General features: G+C 43.2%; 1 protein-coding gene across 1 annotated transcript in view; it reads left to right on the forward strand.

Moving 5' to 3' along the window:
- Positions 1 to 10,572: 10,572 nt before the first annotated feature.
- The window catches only part of thsd4 (thrombospondin type 1 domain containing 4), a gene marked incomplete at both ends in the record, with an annotated part of 77,068 nt that continues 69,401 nt past the window's right edge, over positions 10,573 to 18,239 (forward strand). Inside the window, 5 exons of the mRNA XM_080730133.1 lie at positions 10,573 to 10,601; positions 10,726 to 10,795; positions 13,621 to 13,961; positions 15,399 to 15,837; positions 17,625 to 17,727. Coding sequence (XP_080586259.1) covers positions 10,573 to 10,601; positions 10,726 to 10,795; positions 13,621 to 13,961; positions 15,399 to 15,837; positions 17,625 to 17,727 — 982 coding nt within the window. The remainder of the gene's footprint in view (positions 10,602 to 10,725; positions 10,796 to 13,620; positions 13,962 to 15,398; positions 15,838 to 17,624; positions 17,728 to 18,239) is intronic.

Raw genomic sequence — 18,239 nt, forward strand, 5'->3', positions numbered from 1 at the left:
CCTGATTATCTCTCAAGTCTGTCTGTCTTGAGAGATAATCAGGCAATCAATGTTGACATTACATCATAAAGTGCTTTCGTTCTTTTTTTTATCCAGGAAGAGGCATTTCTAAAAAACAGATTCTTTTTTTTTTTTTTTTTTACAGTTTTGTGGCTTTATTTGCGTCCACCTGGTTGGGGTTCACGCTCAAGTTCAACCTCTCTTTCCCTTTCCAGACTTTTAACCAGATTACCTTTGACAGGACGTCACTTTGAAGTACAGTGTTATCAACACCTAGTAGGCCATTAGCCTCCTTGACTTTGTTCCTTCCCATTAGTCTGTTAAGACCTGAGGCCCATTCTACAAATGCCCTCTAAGACTTTCAAGATTCTTTCAAAAACATTTTTTTTTTAAATAGTAGATTTACAAGCTTGGAGCGCTGATAAAATTTAGATCTGCTATTTTTGAATAGACAATGCTGAAATGTCCCGGTTTAAGCGTGCGTGCGTGCGTGCGTGCGTGCGTGCGTGCGTGCGTGCGTGCGTGCGTGCGTGCAGTACCCTGCTGGGTGCTGGGAGGTCCAGGCGGCCGTGCAGGAAGCTCTGGGCTGTGTTAACCCAGGCTGTAGTGGAATGTCCCTGCAGGCATATACTGTACACACGTAGTATATGTAGGCTGGTTCCACCAGGCCTTCACCAGCTGCTCCTGCACCCCTCACTCTTTAACTCCCTCCATACACACAGGTGCACAATTTAACCCTTATTGGTAACACTGGAGGGTTGATTATACTATTTGAACCTTTGTATTAATTTACAGTGTACAATGCAGTGTTACTATGTGGTTTGTGATACTATGTGATAGTAAGCAGTTTGTCACATACCTGTACTTCCTCAAATAATCACAGTAGGCTACAGTATATATATGTTACAGTTAGATTGGGTAACTCAGTTAGATCGTGGTAAGAGCACTCGTTTTGTAGTTCACCACACCCCCCTCCCACCACCTGGATCAATTCACTTTGATAGTCTCTTATCAGCGCACCTAATTCTGCGTATTCACCATGAGATGGCGACAACAGCCATTCACTTGTGTAGTCGCTGACATCACTTGTTTGCGACCCCTCTTTCTTTGTTTATCTACTAGCCTAGCTCAGCTGTGTTTAGCCATTAGCTTACTATGCCTAACCCTAACCCTAACCTTAACCTCAGTAAAACTATGCCTAACCCTAACCCTAACCTCCGTGGGGTGAGGCGCTATCATTCCTGCCGACGCTACGTTGTCGTTGTTGTGGATCAAAGCGACCGCTTGTTCCACCCCGCGCCGCACGACGAGCGCTCCGGTTCTCGATCTAACTGATTCTCGATCTAGCGGTGACATAATATTCCAGATGAGGGTGTGTGTGTGTGTGTGTGTGTGTGTGTGTGTGTGTGTGTGTGTGTGTGTGTGTGTGTGTGTGTGTGTGTGTGTGTGTGTGTGTGTGTGTGTGTGTGTGTGTGTGTGTGTGTGTGTGCGCGCGCGCGCGCGCCAAGCTTTGCTTTAGTGTCAGAGGTTCACAGGCTCACAGCTGAGGTTGACCCATCAACTGCCAACACTTGTGGCACTGGGACCAAGTGGTGAAAAGGAGAACAGCACCTGTGCCAAAGATTGATTTGAAGGTATTCTTTATCTGTATTGCAATTGTTTTTGCACTACATAGGCCTACATTTATACAAATAATATATATATTGTATAAATAAACAATTATGAAAAGATTGTCACTGGAGCACAATTTGAATTAATTTATTGTGCCTTTATTACAGTGTGAAGAGACATATATTCTGTGCTGCTGTGTCTGACTTAAAGAACCGCCTTGCTGACTGCAGATGTCTAAATACAAGGTAGTCTAAGCACATCTATTGTAGTATCAAGGGTTGTTTGTAGAGTGAAGCCTAGGTACACGATGCATTGCATGCATCTGCAAAAATAATATCATGCAACACTTGACATTTTTTGTTGAATCATAAATGATCATTAAGGATAAAGTTTTGGAAGACAATATTTTAGTAATTTAGTTGACACTAATCAAGAGCATTATAATCCAAGAAGCACCAAGGGATTATAGTTTTTTTTTTTAGTGATTGAACCAGTAACCTGTTGGTTACAGGAAGGGCCTCTTTAAGTAGCGGGTCATCATTGCCCAGAGGACACAAGTCTACACATAATACACAATGTAGCCGACATATTTGCATCATCAAGATCAGAGAACAGAATAGTAGGCTACAAGGTCAAATGTAATGTGACATGGTATGAATTGGTTGACTAATTTGTTCAAATCCAGTTTAAGGCAAGTATCATATGACACTGTTCCCTAGAGATGCCTCAAAGAATACTCTCAAAAACGGATCTATAAATGTTTTCTGTACACTTTAACATAATGGTCCTGTATTGCCAGTCAACACCTAACCAACAGGAAGAAGGCTGCATTTCCTGTGCTGACTGGTATAGCTCTATGTATGCATTCTTTGATAATCCCAGTGATCTGGAAGTTTGGCATCTGTGCCATCTCCATGATGCCAGAACAAGCCATGTTTGTTTTCTCTATTCTGTAACTTTGATAAATGTAGCCTTATGTTGCAATAGCTTAAGATGATACGGCATGCCGGACTGGTTGTCAAGGAAGATGCAGGGTGGTTCTCTCCCTCTAACAAATGTCACAGCAAGTGACGGCATGCTTGGCCTGTGGGAGGAGTGAAAAAGATGGGGAGAAAGTGAAGTAGGGAGAATTAGTGAGGGAGCGAGAAAGAGAGAGTGTCTTAAAGGGAGAAAAAGAAAGTATGAGGATTTTTTAAGTACGGGGTTAGGAGAGCGAGAGGGGTAAACTGTTTTTCCCCCCCTTTTTTAAAGAAAGAAAGCGGAGCGCGTGAAGCTGACACTGAAAAAGCAACACACACCAGGTTACAGCTGATATAGTCTGATGGATAAGCACAATCTAATGTTGCCATATGTCTTGATTAATAATTGCCATCTAAACAGTCTGTTTGCTTTTATCAAAACAATATTTTCTCTGTATTTGGTTAAAAAAATAGAGAAAAAAAAAGCTGAGTATTAGCTGACACTACTAAACTGTTATGACACGATTAAAACGTCGTAAAATTGATCAACTGATGTACACTGAGATCATTTTGGTGAGAGATTTGGAATCCAAAGCCCCATGAAACAAAACCTAAAAAAAAAGAGTTACAGCATTAACTAAATCAGCTGTCTGAATATCATGTCATCTCCACAACGATAGTGATTGTAAGTGGAGCGTTTTCAACCTTTGCCAGCAATAGAAGCAAGCCAACAAGGGCTCGGTTTTGGAAGAGCAATTTAAAGCACAGTAACTAAGTATGATCATTATTCTTAATATTCTGTGACCTTAGGAACCTCAGGCTATGGAGGTGAGGGATCTTCCACATAATCCACCAAAAGCCCTTGATACTGGCAGAGAAGGAAAGCCTGCATGGAGAGGTTGCTGCAGAGACAAAAAAAAACATGAATACAATGAATTATTGGCTTAATTACAAAACACTATATACAGTATCCTTTTTGGAGAGTTCTTTATCACAGCACCTGACTCCCACAATAACACATCTTGGACAACTAATAATGTAGGGTTCATCATTGTAAGTCATTATGTAAACATAGTGTAGGTTTACACCTTGAAATATAACATGTTATGGTTGTATGCCTCCGCCAACCCGTTGCTGTTTACATGTCTGTCCAGATTCACATACCCTGGTGAACTTCAGAGTGTAGTGTGCAGTGTAGTGAACTGAACCTCCAACTTTCAAATATGTTTTAAACTTGAAGGCGGTGTGTTTTCTCTTTTCAAATGTCTCCAATCTATCTAAGGATTCAAACCCTCGAACTTAAGGCAGATTTTGGCTGATGGCGTTTTCTAAGGTTTGGTTAAACCTTTGGTAGGAGTAGGAGCGGGTGTCCTATACTTGGATGTACCTGCACCTTAACCTTTTAGCCCTCACCCCAAACAACAATGGCACCTGCATCTTGACCTCAGAGGGGTCTGGCATTTATAGTGATGGAACGGAACACACAGCATATTGTTTACTTCCCATAAGTATAACACTATTGTGAGAACATTTAGACAGTGTAAACAGATACGTTTGGTGTCACTGTCATAGTAATCCCTCTTGTGTATACTTTATCTATTTAGAATCACTGACATATATAAATATTTGCTTGCACTGTGTGGAGGAGTTATCGGACGACTGCATAGCAGACGACAGCATAGAGTTTATTTGTGGGTGAGTAATAACAAACTCGGCTGTGGGAATTTAAGCAAATGAAAGAGGAATAGAGTGTCACATCCGAGGGATTGGAGGCGATGTGTTTGTATTCATTCATAGCTCTGTGGTCTGCCCATAGCTTTGTGTATGTGTCTGGGGACATGGCTGCCAATTCGTTCCACCTCACAGGACAAACTATTACTTTCTCCTGGAATGAACCTCGCACATTGTTTATTGTGAGTTGCACACTGCAAAAAATAACTGCCCTAAAATCTGAAATCTGAATTAAACCTTTAACAAGCTTTAAAATCGGCTTTTCTCTTAAGATATCTGACAAACTAGTAAGACACCTAGAGCGACAAGCGACCTTGTGTGAGGTCGCGCCATGTTTTGGCCATCTGGCCAGTGATGTATATCCGACCAGTTATCCATATATGGAGACCCCTGGTACCCATATATGGAGATCCATGTACTGTATATGGAGACATGCTGCGAGCGCCCAAACATGCTTACTCAGTTATGTGAAAGTTCTATGATGTCTATGACATGACTATCTGACATCATGCCCTTTAATGCCCATACATGGAGGAGATCCCTATCTGTAAAACCAACCACACAGATATGGGCTTTCTTCACTCTCTGTCTATGGGCATTCCCTTATGAAGTCCTGTTAAATATGGGCTTAATATTGATGGCATCAGGGCACTCCATATATGGGCATAAAAGGGATTCTGTTAGTGTGACATCACAGTGAAGCCAGAGTGTGATGTCAGAGCGGCAAACCAATTCTGTGAGAGTGGTTGCCCTGACATCACAGTGATGTCAGAGCATGATGTCAGAGTGGCAAACCCATAGACCGTAAAAAGTGTACACGTCCAGACGGATGGAGTCAGCATGTGCCGTTTCACATAATAAACTGCGTCCTTCAGTCGCAATAATCTGGCTTTGGCATGAGATAATGTCCGTTGCTGTGGAATTGCAACTGCAATGAAACTTTTTCAAGAGTGCTCAAAATTAAGTGCTATAGCTTTGAGACTAGTAGAGTGATCGTATTACAATTGTGGAAATATTGAATTACTGAAAACAATTGACAACCAACCTCATTGCTCAACCCATTGGCACATACTGTATGTTCACTTAACATACGTAATTGAGACACATAACCGAGACTTTGAGGCTCAGGGCAGGATAGGAAAAAAGAAACAGGATTAATCTTAATTTTTTGCAGTGTGCTGTATGTTCAATGGTGTGGAAATGCACATTTTTGTCCAATGACGGAGAACTGCACAGCTCTTCTTTCCAGATCTTGTCTGGATAGGGTGATCCGGAACGGCTGTTAATTAACAGCGTTTTAATTAGAGGCTTGTTTGTCCATGACTGCCGTTTGAAAACACAGGGGTTAAGGTCACAGGTCTCTGGGGGCAACAGCAATAATGATGCAGGGCCAATGCAAATAGATAGATATTATATTATATCCACTGATGTCCAGGAGTCACATCACAGACAGACAGACAGGCAGATTCAAATAAATTCAACTTTGTTATCAAGGACTCCTCAAGTGTTCACTTCAAAGAACTGAAAAGCACTTCAGTCAAATGCACACTGTATTTGACAGTATCGACTGAATGTACAAAATGTTAGGTTACATTCCTAACAGGGTTGTTTGAGACTTTGCGTCATGTCTCGGTTGTCTTCAAGCTTAAAAGGTGCTTAGAAGTCCTTGAACCTGTCTCCTCTCCATCATGTACAACTAACTGCTCATGACTTGTAGGGATTTAACAGGTGGAAGAAATATTGCATCATAGGATTTCCTTTTCAGTCAAGAATCAAGAGTCATAGTCATAGGCATATACAGTGCAATGAAAGTGTGGTAAGGTACAGTATTAAGATAAAGATTGAGATAATAAGGTAATAAAGAAGCCTTGTGAGGGGGGATAGTTTAGTGTCTGGATTAATAGAAAATAAGGCACAACCATGTATTGTATACAGACACATTTGTATGTTTATACGTGGTTTGAGCAATCTATACAGGAATGATACAGCTCTAGAATATATTTTTTCATTTTGTTGTGCCTGTTCTTGTTTATGGCTTTGACAGCTACCGGGAAAAAGTGTTTCGTAAGCCTTTGGGCATTGAGACACCTCAAACACTTGCCAGTCTGCACCATCACAAACAGTCTGTTTCCAGGGTGTTGCTTGTCTTTTGAAATCATTTGTGCCTCCTCAAGCATCTGTTGTACATGCTGTATCCATCAGGGATGGGAGGGGGCTCCCTGTGGTACACTCAGCTGAATTCACCACCTTCTGTGGAACTCCTAATCCTAATTCCCGATAATGGCCCCAGGATCTAGACACATCGATGGCCCCACATCTGTATGCTCTGGGTGGTTCAGTAGCAGAGAAATAAGGGCTTTCTGATTTTCTATAACACCCTGAATTTCCATAACTGTTGAAGATGGTACAGGAGCTGCCTTGCCTTCTTTGCCATATAATCATAGTCATAATTCCCACTAGGCCAAGGAAGAACTGCAGCAATTTTCTTTCAAAATGTTTTACTTTTAACCCCTGATTTTGTAACCCATTTTTCACCCAGTACCAATTGCCTATAAGCTGTAATCCTGCGCACTACTCTCCCTCTGCCAACCTGGGGAAAGCCCCAAACTGAGCTCAGATGAGATCTGAGCTCAAACTGAGATCAGGCCGTTTCTTATCACCTGACAGGGCTTTCTGGCTCAACTCTCTTTTTGTGCGATTCAGTGACTGCAATACCGCTCCTGCTGCTCCGATTCTCCGGCTGATCCCTGCTCCAGCTTCCCCTTTCTCTCATTCGTGAACAAGAACCCGAAATACTTTTTTGGACATTTGACTGTATAGGGTTTGTTTATGGTTATGCCTGAGTCAGCCTCTGTAGATAGCTTAAAAGCACAGCTCAAGACCTATTTCTTCACTCTTGCTTTTAATTTATTTTTTAAATCTCTGTGTTATTCATGATAGGTAATATTTTGTTATGGTTGCTATCATCTTTTTATCAATTCATATTGATGACTTACTGACCAGAGTCTGACACCAATGCCTGGACTATCGAGGCCTTGTGAAAGAACACCCTCTCTCTGCTGTATCAACTGTCTGGACGGAGCCTGTCCCTAAACAATGAGAATTGTTTTGGTTTATAAGGCTTCGCTGGGGAAAGCTGGTGTCTTCCAGACACTAGAAGGACATCTTCTCCCCCCATGGATTACAAGGAACTCTTTGCCACGTACTGCATATAGACCCCACGTGTTTTTGATGAATTTGGCAACCTCGTCATATTAGCAGGAACCTCTGAACTTGTCCCACGCCTAACTGTCATACTGTATTCTTTTATATACGAATGTCTGACCACCATCTTGTCAGAGCCAGCACAAACTATTGAACCATTATTTCTGTATACTGTACCTGCCTGATACACTCTGATCTCTCGTGTCGTGTGTCTTATTTCTGTGTGTCTCATATGGGAATAAGAAACGAGGTGTTGTTGTTTACAGAATGTATTTATCAATTCATGTTCACTGTTTTTCCCGATTCACTGCCTTTTTCATGTTTTTAATGTTGTATTATCTTTTTCCTTTCCTTTTCTTTTTTGCTTTATTGTTTAATGTACTTTTTCTGTAAAGCACTTGTGCTTCATTTTTGCTCTGTAAAGCACTTTGAGCAACCACTGATTTAGAGCATCAAGCATGGTGTCTGATTTGGGAATTTAACCTGGGATACCAAACCCTAGCAGCTAATGACTGGAGAATGGAGGTGTAATATGACCATACATATATTGTACATTCCGCTCATGTTGTCAGGGTGGTTATAAGCACTGCAGGCTCCAGCACTTTAATGTTGTTTTAAGCCTTGACAAATGATTATCCTCTGCTGCATGGTCGTGCATTTGCTGCTGTTGCTAAGGCTGTGGGTATGGCTATTGTTAATGAAAGCCTGTGAGGCTTGCAGCAGCTCATGATATAGGCTGCATGTAACAGCATGCTGTATTCTGCTGTCATGGAGCATTGGTACCATTCCAGATCTCAGCAGCAAGGGAGCAGTGGTAATAATATTGACCACCCAGACGGAACTAAGGCATGTCTCTTTCAGTGGTGAGGGTGTGCAGATGTCTGAGAGAAGTGCAGAGTGCAACACCTGTGTGGCATTTGTCAGTGTGTTAAAAAATCTCTCTCTCTCTCTCTCTCTCTCTCTCTCTCTCTCTCTCTCTCTCTCTCTTTACAGCATTTGTTGTCTTTTTGGAGCTGTGTGGAGCTCCCTATACATGGCCGTGTGTGTATCCGTCCGTCTATGTATGTGGGTATGTATGTGGGTCCGTATGTAGCCTCAAGAATGTGGTAGTACCTTTTATGACCACACATGTTAAGGGAGGGGCGCTGTTTTCAACTGCAATACACACACACACACACACACACACACACACACACACACACACACACACACACACACACACAGCTCCACTTCGAACAGAGGTTCGATTTTTCTCTTTCTTTTAACTTTTTGTCTACCCAGCTATAGGCTACCTATTACCTTTTGCAGTGGTGTAAAGTAACTAAGTAGATATACTTAAGTACAATAGAGACATTTGTAGCCTACTTTACTTACTGTATTTCCAATTTCCAATACTTTTATTTTACTTTACTTAACTTTTACTCCACTACAATTATTTGAAAACGTTACTATTCACTTTGCAATGTGATGCGTTATTGAGAGATTGTAGATCTGCTATTTTCAAACATTTTATACTTCCGGACTTCTACTTGTAACAGAGAGAGTATTTCTACATTGTAGTAGCCTATTGATGTCTACTTTTTCTTATTAAAGTAAAAAAAATTGCGAGTAGGCATACTTTTACATTTTCCCACCTCTGTCTGTACCTATATTCCCTTTCTTTTGCAGCGTATTATACCACACACACGCACGGGCGATCTACTTGAAGCGACGTGTGAAAGATAGGCAAGCGCGGGCGCACGGCACGCACAGTCGAAGAGCGCGCTCACGGGCTCCAGACAGGGGGCGCATGCATGCAGTGAGGGGCGCTGTGCACTGTGCAGTGCAGTCACAGTGCAGCTTTAGTTTCTAATGGCTCTTGGTCACTGTGCGTAAAAGAGGGCTGTTGCGGGACGGTGGAGACTGGATAGCGAACAGGGCAGTGCAACAGGATGACCAGATGTCCATACAACTGTGGAATATAACCTGGAAACGTCTGATACGGATTTATTGAACTTGACTGTGTATTCCACGTGGACTAGTCGTGCGCTAGTTGGATTATTGTCGACATATCTACCCTGCAGCGTCTGTTTATCAAACTCCAGCAACAATAGAAGGATATTGGGTTTGAAAATACTTAAAGTGTTTCAGCGCTCAGCCGTCACTTGACGAAAGGTAAAGAATTATTATAGACCTATATTAGGCTATTTATTTTGTAGGCTATAGGTACACCAAAGTGATGTTGGTAATTGTTTCTCTTTTTGTTTTATTTGATTTTACAGCACAGTTCAACATTAACTGCTCTTCTGGAAACTTTTTATTCTAACTCGTTGGTCTATCAAATGACTCGCTATCATTTCTTGAAATAGTGAATCTTTGACCTGCTGTTTTCAATCAGCAATAAGGAACTTTATTGTGAGCGAATACAGCAGTGTGGTGCAGAGTGAAAGTGTGTGCTTCACAGGACTTGCCGCTGTCTCTAAAGGGGGTGTCGCGTTTCAGCAGGGGGCATCGCTCATTAGGGACCAGGAGTTCAAGGGTCAAGTCACATGGTCAAGTGGGCAGCAGTCATGTTCCCCAGCAGGTCTCTTTTAGAAGAACCTTAGGGCTCTGTAGGTAGGATACCCAAGGACAAGTGATGTGCTACACCAGGCCAGTGGTGTAAAGCACAATTAGCCTATTTGAAAACTTGACTTACTTTGACTTACAATTACTTGACTTGACTTGATTTTGTATACTGTATATTATAACAATTAACCTATTCAACCCTATATACTTAGAAAATAGAAATAGAAAATAGTGGACATTTGGTAACTTGTGAAAAGGGACATTCTGCATAATGAGTACTTTTACTTCCAGTACTTATTTTAATGTGAATACTTTTGTACTATTACTCAATTAGGTACTATTACTCAGTATTTCTACACTGTGGTATTGTTAATTTTACTTAGGAACAAAATGGGAGTACTCATTCCACCACTGCAACCGGCAGTGTTTAAAATGTCTTTGCTTGCTCTACATTATGTGTTTGTATGATTACAACCTCTCTCCTTGCACAGACACTCCCAACTGTCACAGTCAATACGCTATGAGCGAAGCCTGTGTTTGGATTCTGAGGTAATGTGCATGACGTTTGTCCCTCTGTCCCCCTGTGCATCTTTTTTTTTGTTGATCAATAGCAACAACTCTATATACAAATGCACATAAAACTTCTCTAACAGGGTGAATATTTTGTCTGCAGACTTTCGCCACTTCTCTTGTTGCTCTGGGCAGACCCCCTGGTCTGCCAACTGTCTACAGACCACAGGAAGGTGAGCTGTGTGTGTGTGTGTGTGTGTGTGTGTGTGTGTGTGTGTGTGTGTGTGTGTGTGTGTGTGTGTGCGCGTGTGCGTGTGCGTGCGTGTGTGTGTGTGCGTGTGTGTGTACTGTGTACTGTGTGGGTGGCTGGTTAGCCAGGGAGAGAGAGAGAGAGAAATGCTGTCTGCGTTGTAACACTCGTGGCGTGTTTGACATCCCCAAGCTCACAGCGATAGATAGACCTCCCTCGACTGTTTGGAGGCTGAGGGGTCTCCTCTTCAGTCCGCTCCAGGCCATGGTTGGCACAAGCTGCATGGAATGTGACTCTCCATATACAGTGTATGTGGGGATCTTAGCTGAGCGAATTGATGGCCCCATGGCGGGAACATTTTAGAAGTGCCAACGCCATGTTTGTGAGGAATGACAACAATAGATAGTTTCACCCCGTCCTCGTCTCAAGACAATTCTGTAAGGTGCCATGCGCTCAGTTAAACATTGTGTGACAATTGACATATTGTAGACACTTTGTATTTCCCGCAGTACCGCCTAAACGCCTGTAGCTCTTGATTGTCTAGTCCAACTACAGTATAGTCATTGAATCTGTAAGCTGTCAGAACCTTCCCTAAAACATAAGGGACAACACTCCACACATCCCAGACTCTTCTCCCTTCTGGCTTAAATTAATCTGAAGACTCACCTCTTCAATCTCCACTCTCCATATTAGCACTTGCCCTAGACTAGACTAGACTAGACTTGGCTTCTGCAAAGGTTAAATGTAATTTAAATAGCATATTATGTAGACAGATGCCAGGTTAATTTGTTGACCTGAATTTAAAGATTATAGATTTTTTTATTTATATTATGTGTCAACTGATGATAGATTCCTGGTTTACCTATCCTAGATTACTATTTCTAGCATATTGTCATGTCGGGCAGAAACCTTGTATCTCCAAGTTTCAAATATGTATGTTTTTTTTCGTGAAGTAAAGCCCTGCTTCATCAGACAAGACCGTTGCACAAAAGTAGTTAAAACAGCAGATCTACAAGCACACAACACCTCGCGGTGCGAGGCGTTGTTTGCTTATTGTTTGCTTGTAGTTTCACTAGTTTAAATCATTTTTAAAATGATAAATGCAAAACGAATGGTTTTGGACATACCGGTACAAGGTTTTCACCCGACAACGTCGATATGATGTACAGTATTACTTTGTATTTTCCCTTCTTACTGTAAATCGCTCTGGATTAAGAGCGTCTGCTAAATGTCTACAGTACATTGTAAATGGTAAAATGTATTAATTCAGCTGAATGAATCCCAGCACATGTAAACATGCAGTAGGCCAGGGAGAACGTCACCAGAGAGCAACCCGACCCGGGTGTAAATCTGTCCGCAACGTGAAAAGCCACGTTGATCACAGGAAGGGTCATGCCAGCTGTCAGCAGACCCCTGTCCTCCTCTCCTACCCCCCACACTGCCATGAAAGAAAGACCTGTCCAGGGAGCGTGTAGTGAAGAGTCAAAGACAGACACAGAAATTATCATGGGCCAAGAGGAATTTACTTGGAAAGGATCTACTGACGGGCCAACCTGCCATTTTGTGGGGTTGGTATTGGGTGAAAAATATGCCATTACCATATAACCATACCATATAATGGTTACATTTGCACACTCTTCTGGAGTTAAAGTAACTCTGGTGATTAAGCTTTGTGGCTCTGGTTTGGTTATAAGTTTGTGGTTTCCACGGGGGTCCAGCTGTGTGACCTGGGCCTGACCCCAGGGATGACAGTGGTGTTGAGTTACAAAGGAAGAGGATAGTGTAGAGGGAGCAGTGGGGACGGTCTGAGGCCTCTCTGAATAGCTCAATGCCGGACACTGACAGCAAGAGATGCCAGCTGCCAACTCCACCCCCCACCCCCACCCCTGGCGCGTCCGTATTCTCTTACCATTCGCTAAAATGTCCAAGGCAAGCTGAGTATTTACTACGTCCATGTGCTAGCGGAGCGCAGGGAGGTCACGGTGAATGGAGACAAAGTGCTTCTTAAAGAGCAGGGTTTCCATCGCAGCCCTGCAGGGTTAAATCCCTGGGTTGGCACACTGTTGACTGGTTGCAGGCTTGGCAGGATCCTCAGACAGAAAGAGGCATGGATCTCTGTTAATCCCTGGCAGAGGCACACACGCACACACGAACGCACACACGCATGCGTGCACGCACACACACATGGATGGGGTCATCAGCAGGTAGCCATTAGGGGACGGGCCACTCGCAGACATAACACCCACTAATCAGCCAGATCTGAGCTCTCTAGGCATGAACAGAGGTCCGTTTCATAAACAGTGAGGGGGGCCAGGAGGCTCATGTTGACGGGATGAGGTCACTGACTTGAGGCTTTTCATGTGGGCAGGATCTAGGCAAGTAGAAAGTGGGCCTCACTGAGAGAGCTTTTCCACCCAGTCTTGATACCTCTCCATTGTTTGAGCTGTACTTGTTTGACACACACGCACACACGAACGCACACACGCATGCGTGCACGCACACACACATGGATGGGGTCATCAGCAGGTAGCCATTAGGGGACGGGCCACTCGCAGACATAACACCCACTAATCAGCCAGATCTGAGCTCTCTAGGCATGAACAGAGGTCCGTTTCATAAACAGTGAGGGGGGCCAGGAGGCTCATGTTGACGGGATGAGGTCACTGACTTGAGGCTTTTCATGTGGGCAGGATCTAGGCAAGTAGAAAGTGGGCCTCACTGAGAGAGCTTTTCCACCCAGTCTTGATACCTCTCCATTGTTTGAGCTGTACTTCACTTAACCCTGGGTGCTGGTGACTCCTACCGCAGGTTCCCCAGAGGGCAGAGCACCAGCAGGACTCACCGGCAGCAGGGCATGGAGGAGTTCAGGGCTCCTGGGGCTCCTGGACGTCCTGGACAACCTGCTCGCGTACCTGTGGAGGAGGGGTGCAGGAGCGGAGCAGACCCTGCCTGCCCGTGTACACACCGTCCCTGTCCAGCCACCCCTCCAGACCTGGAGCCGGGCACCAGGGCCATGTGGTGTCAGCGCTGCGGCCTACGGTCCCCCTGCACCGGGACATGACCCATTCCTCATATTCCAACAGCAGCACCAGTCGTGGAGAGCCCAGGAATCCTCAGAGGGAGACGCAGGCTCGTCCCGCAGGACGCAGGTACCGCACCACGGTGTCTAGAGCTGTCACAATTATTACATAATCGTCTAATCGCAATTATTTGACATAATCGTGATTAATTTTCATAATCGTCATAATCGTTTCCATGTTGAAAAATGTTAATATATTTTTTTTAAAGTAAAAAATAGTGGAAATAGCAGATCTACAAGCCGTGTTGTGAGCTTGTAGATCGGCTATTTCCACTATCAATGTTCTTTTTTTAACTATAAAGTTGTCAAATATGTCAGTAATGTCTTTGTATATTTAGGTTATGTGTCATATCTACCATGTGCAACTTCAAAGCCTAAATGCCAAACAGAAATGTAATTGTCAACGACAAAAACACAATTAAGTTGTTAATCGCAATTATTTGAGTGACAATTAATCGTCATGTAAAATGTCATAATCGTGACAGCCCTAACGGTGTCACACAAAGTTAACGAGTAATGCTCTCGCCTTCATCAACGGCCAGTGCCATTGGTGTGACCTTGATCAAGCCACTTCAATGAAGTTGCATTCCATTGTATGAAAAGTGCAAACATTTTCATTTGATTGATTGTTTAAGGAATATGTTCTATTTCAACTTAGTATCACAAAACCCACACCAACGTAACCCTTTTACTACAGACAGTGTATCTTTTTTTTTTAAAGCTCCAAAAGCTGTGTCCACATCTAATTATCTTAATTGATCTCACATTCACAATGTTGAAATCTTTGCAATATATTACATCCCCCCTATCTGGGTTTGAATCTGAGAACTCTGTAGCGCGCCTCTGCAACTGTGCTGCATGCTGAGTAGTCGTCTCTAAAAGTGACTTTGAAAGTGACTGGGGAGAACCTCTCTGTGGGCTATTTGACTGCCCTCCAGTGGAAATCCACTCTTTCATAGATGGAGTCAATGGCTCGGCTGGCAGTTGGCAGGTCTGCCCCTTCGCTTCCTGTGCGCGTTAGCTAAGAAGCCCTTAAACAAACAGCTTTGACAGTTGAGTAATGGGAGGTTGCAGGGAATACATTTCAAGCAGCCAAATAACAACAAAGGCTCCCAGCATTGTGCCGCCAAGGTCCGAGTGCTTCTGAGGAGTTGTGTGCATTTAAAGGAGGATCCATTCCAGATGGTCCACCTTAACGTTTGCTTCAGTCAAAGATGACATTTTAGTAGAATGCCTCTTTCTTTAATTTTTTTTCCAGGAAAAGTTCACTGAGCACCGGTGTATTTTTTCTTTTTTGGCAGCGTCTTGCTTCGTACTTACATACATGTTCATTCATACCCAAGAGCAGTGAGCAACCATGTGTTCTACTGTTCGACTGCCACTTAGTTATTGTGACTTTAGATTACAGAGATTCACACATCGACAGTTGTTCCGTCTTCCATTGTTTTGTGCTCCGCTAGCTGTATTTCATGTGTGTGTGTGTGTGTGTGTGTCTTCATGTCTTCAGGAGGGTGAGCCACATCACCCCAGGCAGGTACGGCTATGGGAGGATGCCGTATGTGGCTCCGCTGCAGACGGACACAGGCCAAAGCCCTGGCACGGCGGGTTCCCACAGACAGAAGCGTTCCCCGGTGGCCGATCATTACCACCACACCACTTCTAGAGCATACAGTGGGCACCAGTCACACAACCGGGAAGACTCTAACAACCCTGCCTACTATGGCAGGCCCTACCAGCAGCCCAGAACGTCCCAGACCAAACCAAACCCAGTCTGGGCCTCTCTCTACCAGCCAGGCTCGGCCCTGGAGCCCCAGGCCCAGCAGGATCTGTACACAGGCAGCCAGCAGGCCTCTGGAGCTCAGCAGCACTCTGAAAGACCATACAATCCTCTGCCCAGCTCCTCCTGCGCCGGGGAGCCCGTCCAGTACAAGATCTGCAATAGTAATGTAAGACTTGAGCCACTCACAACTTCAGTTTCAGGATAATGAAGTTTTATCTAGCTTATCAGGCTATATGAGATGATTACTTAATAGTAAGAGAAATATTCCCTCTCTGGTCATAGATTTTCTGCAACTCAAATAATATTTGAACATTTAGTAAATTACTTGTAATGTGTTTATGAACAGACTGTAAAAATACAGTATAAGGATTCTAAATTCATATTGACAGATTGGTAGCATCACTACTGAGTTAGCTGTCCTGATATGGCAGGTACTGACATAGGGTATGACATGGGTATGTGTGTTTATATTTAAGTTATCAAACTGATGGCTTGAGAGCAGCTGCCAACTGGTTAGGATGGGTTAAATGCAGAGGACAAATTCTGGGTATGTGTTAAATGTCCTTGGCAATAAATAACACTTAACTTAGCAATGTGTCCCCAACACATTATCATCACAGATTATGTAAAAGATAAAGACTGAAGAGTTCAAGACAAATTAATGCTGGCTGGGGACCTGTTTGGGCAGAGCAGGATTTGGAGGTGGTCTTTTAACACATTTAGACCTAGGAGTATTGACTGCTTTAACTATTGAAAAATAGCAGATATACAAGCTCACAGCGCGGCACCGAGTGCCGCGCTGCGAGCTTGTAGATCTGCTATTTTTGAAAAATCATGATTTTTCTTTGCAAGTCTTTGAATATATCTATTTAAAAGCGAACATTTGTAAATCAAATATTTGCTTCTGGGGGTCCCTGGAACAACATATTTTGAGATGGGGGTCCGTGGCCAAATACCTGTAATTTTGGGGGTCCTTGACATGAAAAAGTTTGAGAACCACTGATTTAGAGGAAGGATTTAGAAGTCGGGTCAAAGATCGGGTCAAAGATATTCATAGACTTGCACACATTTTCACGATTTAAAAAAAATAGCAGATCTACAAGCTCGCAGCGCGGCACTCGGTGCCGCGCTGTGAGCTTGTATATCTGCTATTTTTCTAAGGTTAAAGCATACAATAATGGTTAAAGTGGTTAAAATCTAACGCGACTCGGGCGCGTTCCAGGTATTTGAGAGATATTGGCCTGTCATCATAAATAGTGGAATCGAGCTTCACAGGATCTGGTCTTGGCTGGACTACAACCACCAGAGTAAAAAAAGAAATCCCAACAAGGTTAAAGCAGACAGTCAATGGCAATGGGGCATGGCATTATGAAATGTGATCCAGGTGTAGTAATAGACAAGCTATCTGTAGTAGTGGGTATTCTTTCTCTCTCTGTGTATAGTATATCACTGCTGTCGGGCAGAAACCCAGTAACTGCATATTTCAACTTTTTATGTTTTTGTTTTTATAAATGCCCGAGGCTAATGTACTTAGCTCAAACAAGATCGTTGAAAATAGGCCATCTCCAAGCTCACAATGCGCCGCATCCGGGTGCGTTGAGCTTGCAGATCTCCTATTTTAGCTTTTGTTGAAAGTGAAAGTGGTTAAGTGTGTCTCTGGATTTCATAAATATTGAACCAATTAAAGGTATTATCAAGAGCTTGTGACGTGACTAAATAACAACTACATTGGAACACAAGCTATTTTTGCCTTGTCCTGAAAGGTTGTATTTTGGCCTTAGCAGGTTTCCACCCGACAGTGATGATATACTCTGTGTGTGAGTGATGATATACTTTGTGTGTGTGTGTGTGTGTGTGTGTGTGTGTGTGTGTGTGTGTGTGTGTGTGTGTGTGTGTGTGTGTGTGTGTGTGTGTGTGTGTGTGTGTGTGTGTGTGTGTGTTTTCCATCCTCAGGCCTGTCCTCCATCCAGCAGACCCATCCGGGCTGTTCAGTGCTCCTCCTACAACAGCCAGCCGTTCATGGGCAGAGTCTATGAATGGGAGCCCTTCAATGAAGGTACTGAAGGAAAACCAACCATTAAGACCTGAGGCCCATTCTACAAATGCTTTATAAATCAGTAGTTCTCATACTTTCAAGATCTTTCAAAAATGTTCAAAAATAGTAGATGTACAAACTTCAAGTGTGACACGAAGTGACGTCAGTGATGTGAGCTTGAATATCTGCTGTTTTTTTTTTATATCCATTGTAAAAATCTAAAGTGACGGGGCGCCCGCTGGCCTACTGGTCCAGGCGCATACCACATAGGCATTGCCAAATAGGCATTGATGCCTGGCGGCATCGCCGGTTTGATTCCCGATCCGGACGACCTTTGCCGCATGTCACTCCCCGTCTCTCCCATTTTCTGTCAGTCTACTGTCCTATCCGATAAAAGCCCAAATAAAACAAATCTTTAAAAATCTAAAGTGACAGATTTGTTCCCGGTTTTAATGGGCTAACATGGATTAGAACTGTAGAGTCACAAATGTATTATCCCAAACGTGAAAATATATTTGCAGAAAGGTATATGA

Source organism: Nannobrachium achirus (assembly GCF_963921795.1).
Source record: "Nannobrachium achirus genome assembly, chromosome: 7".
Lineage (NCBI taxonomy): Eukaryota > Metazoa > Chordata > Actinopteri > Myctophiformes > Myctophidae > Nannobrachium > Nannobrachium achirus.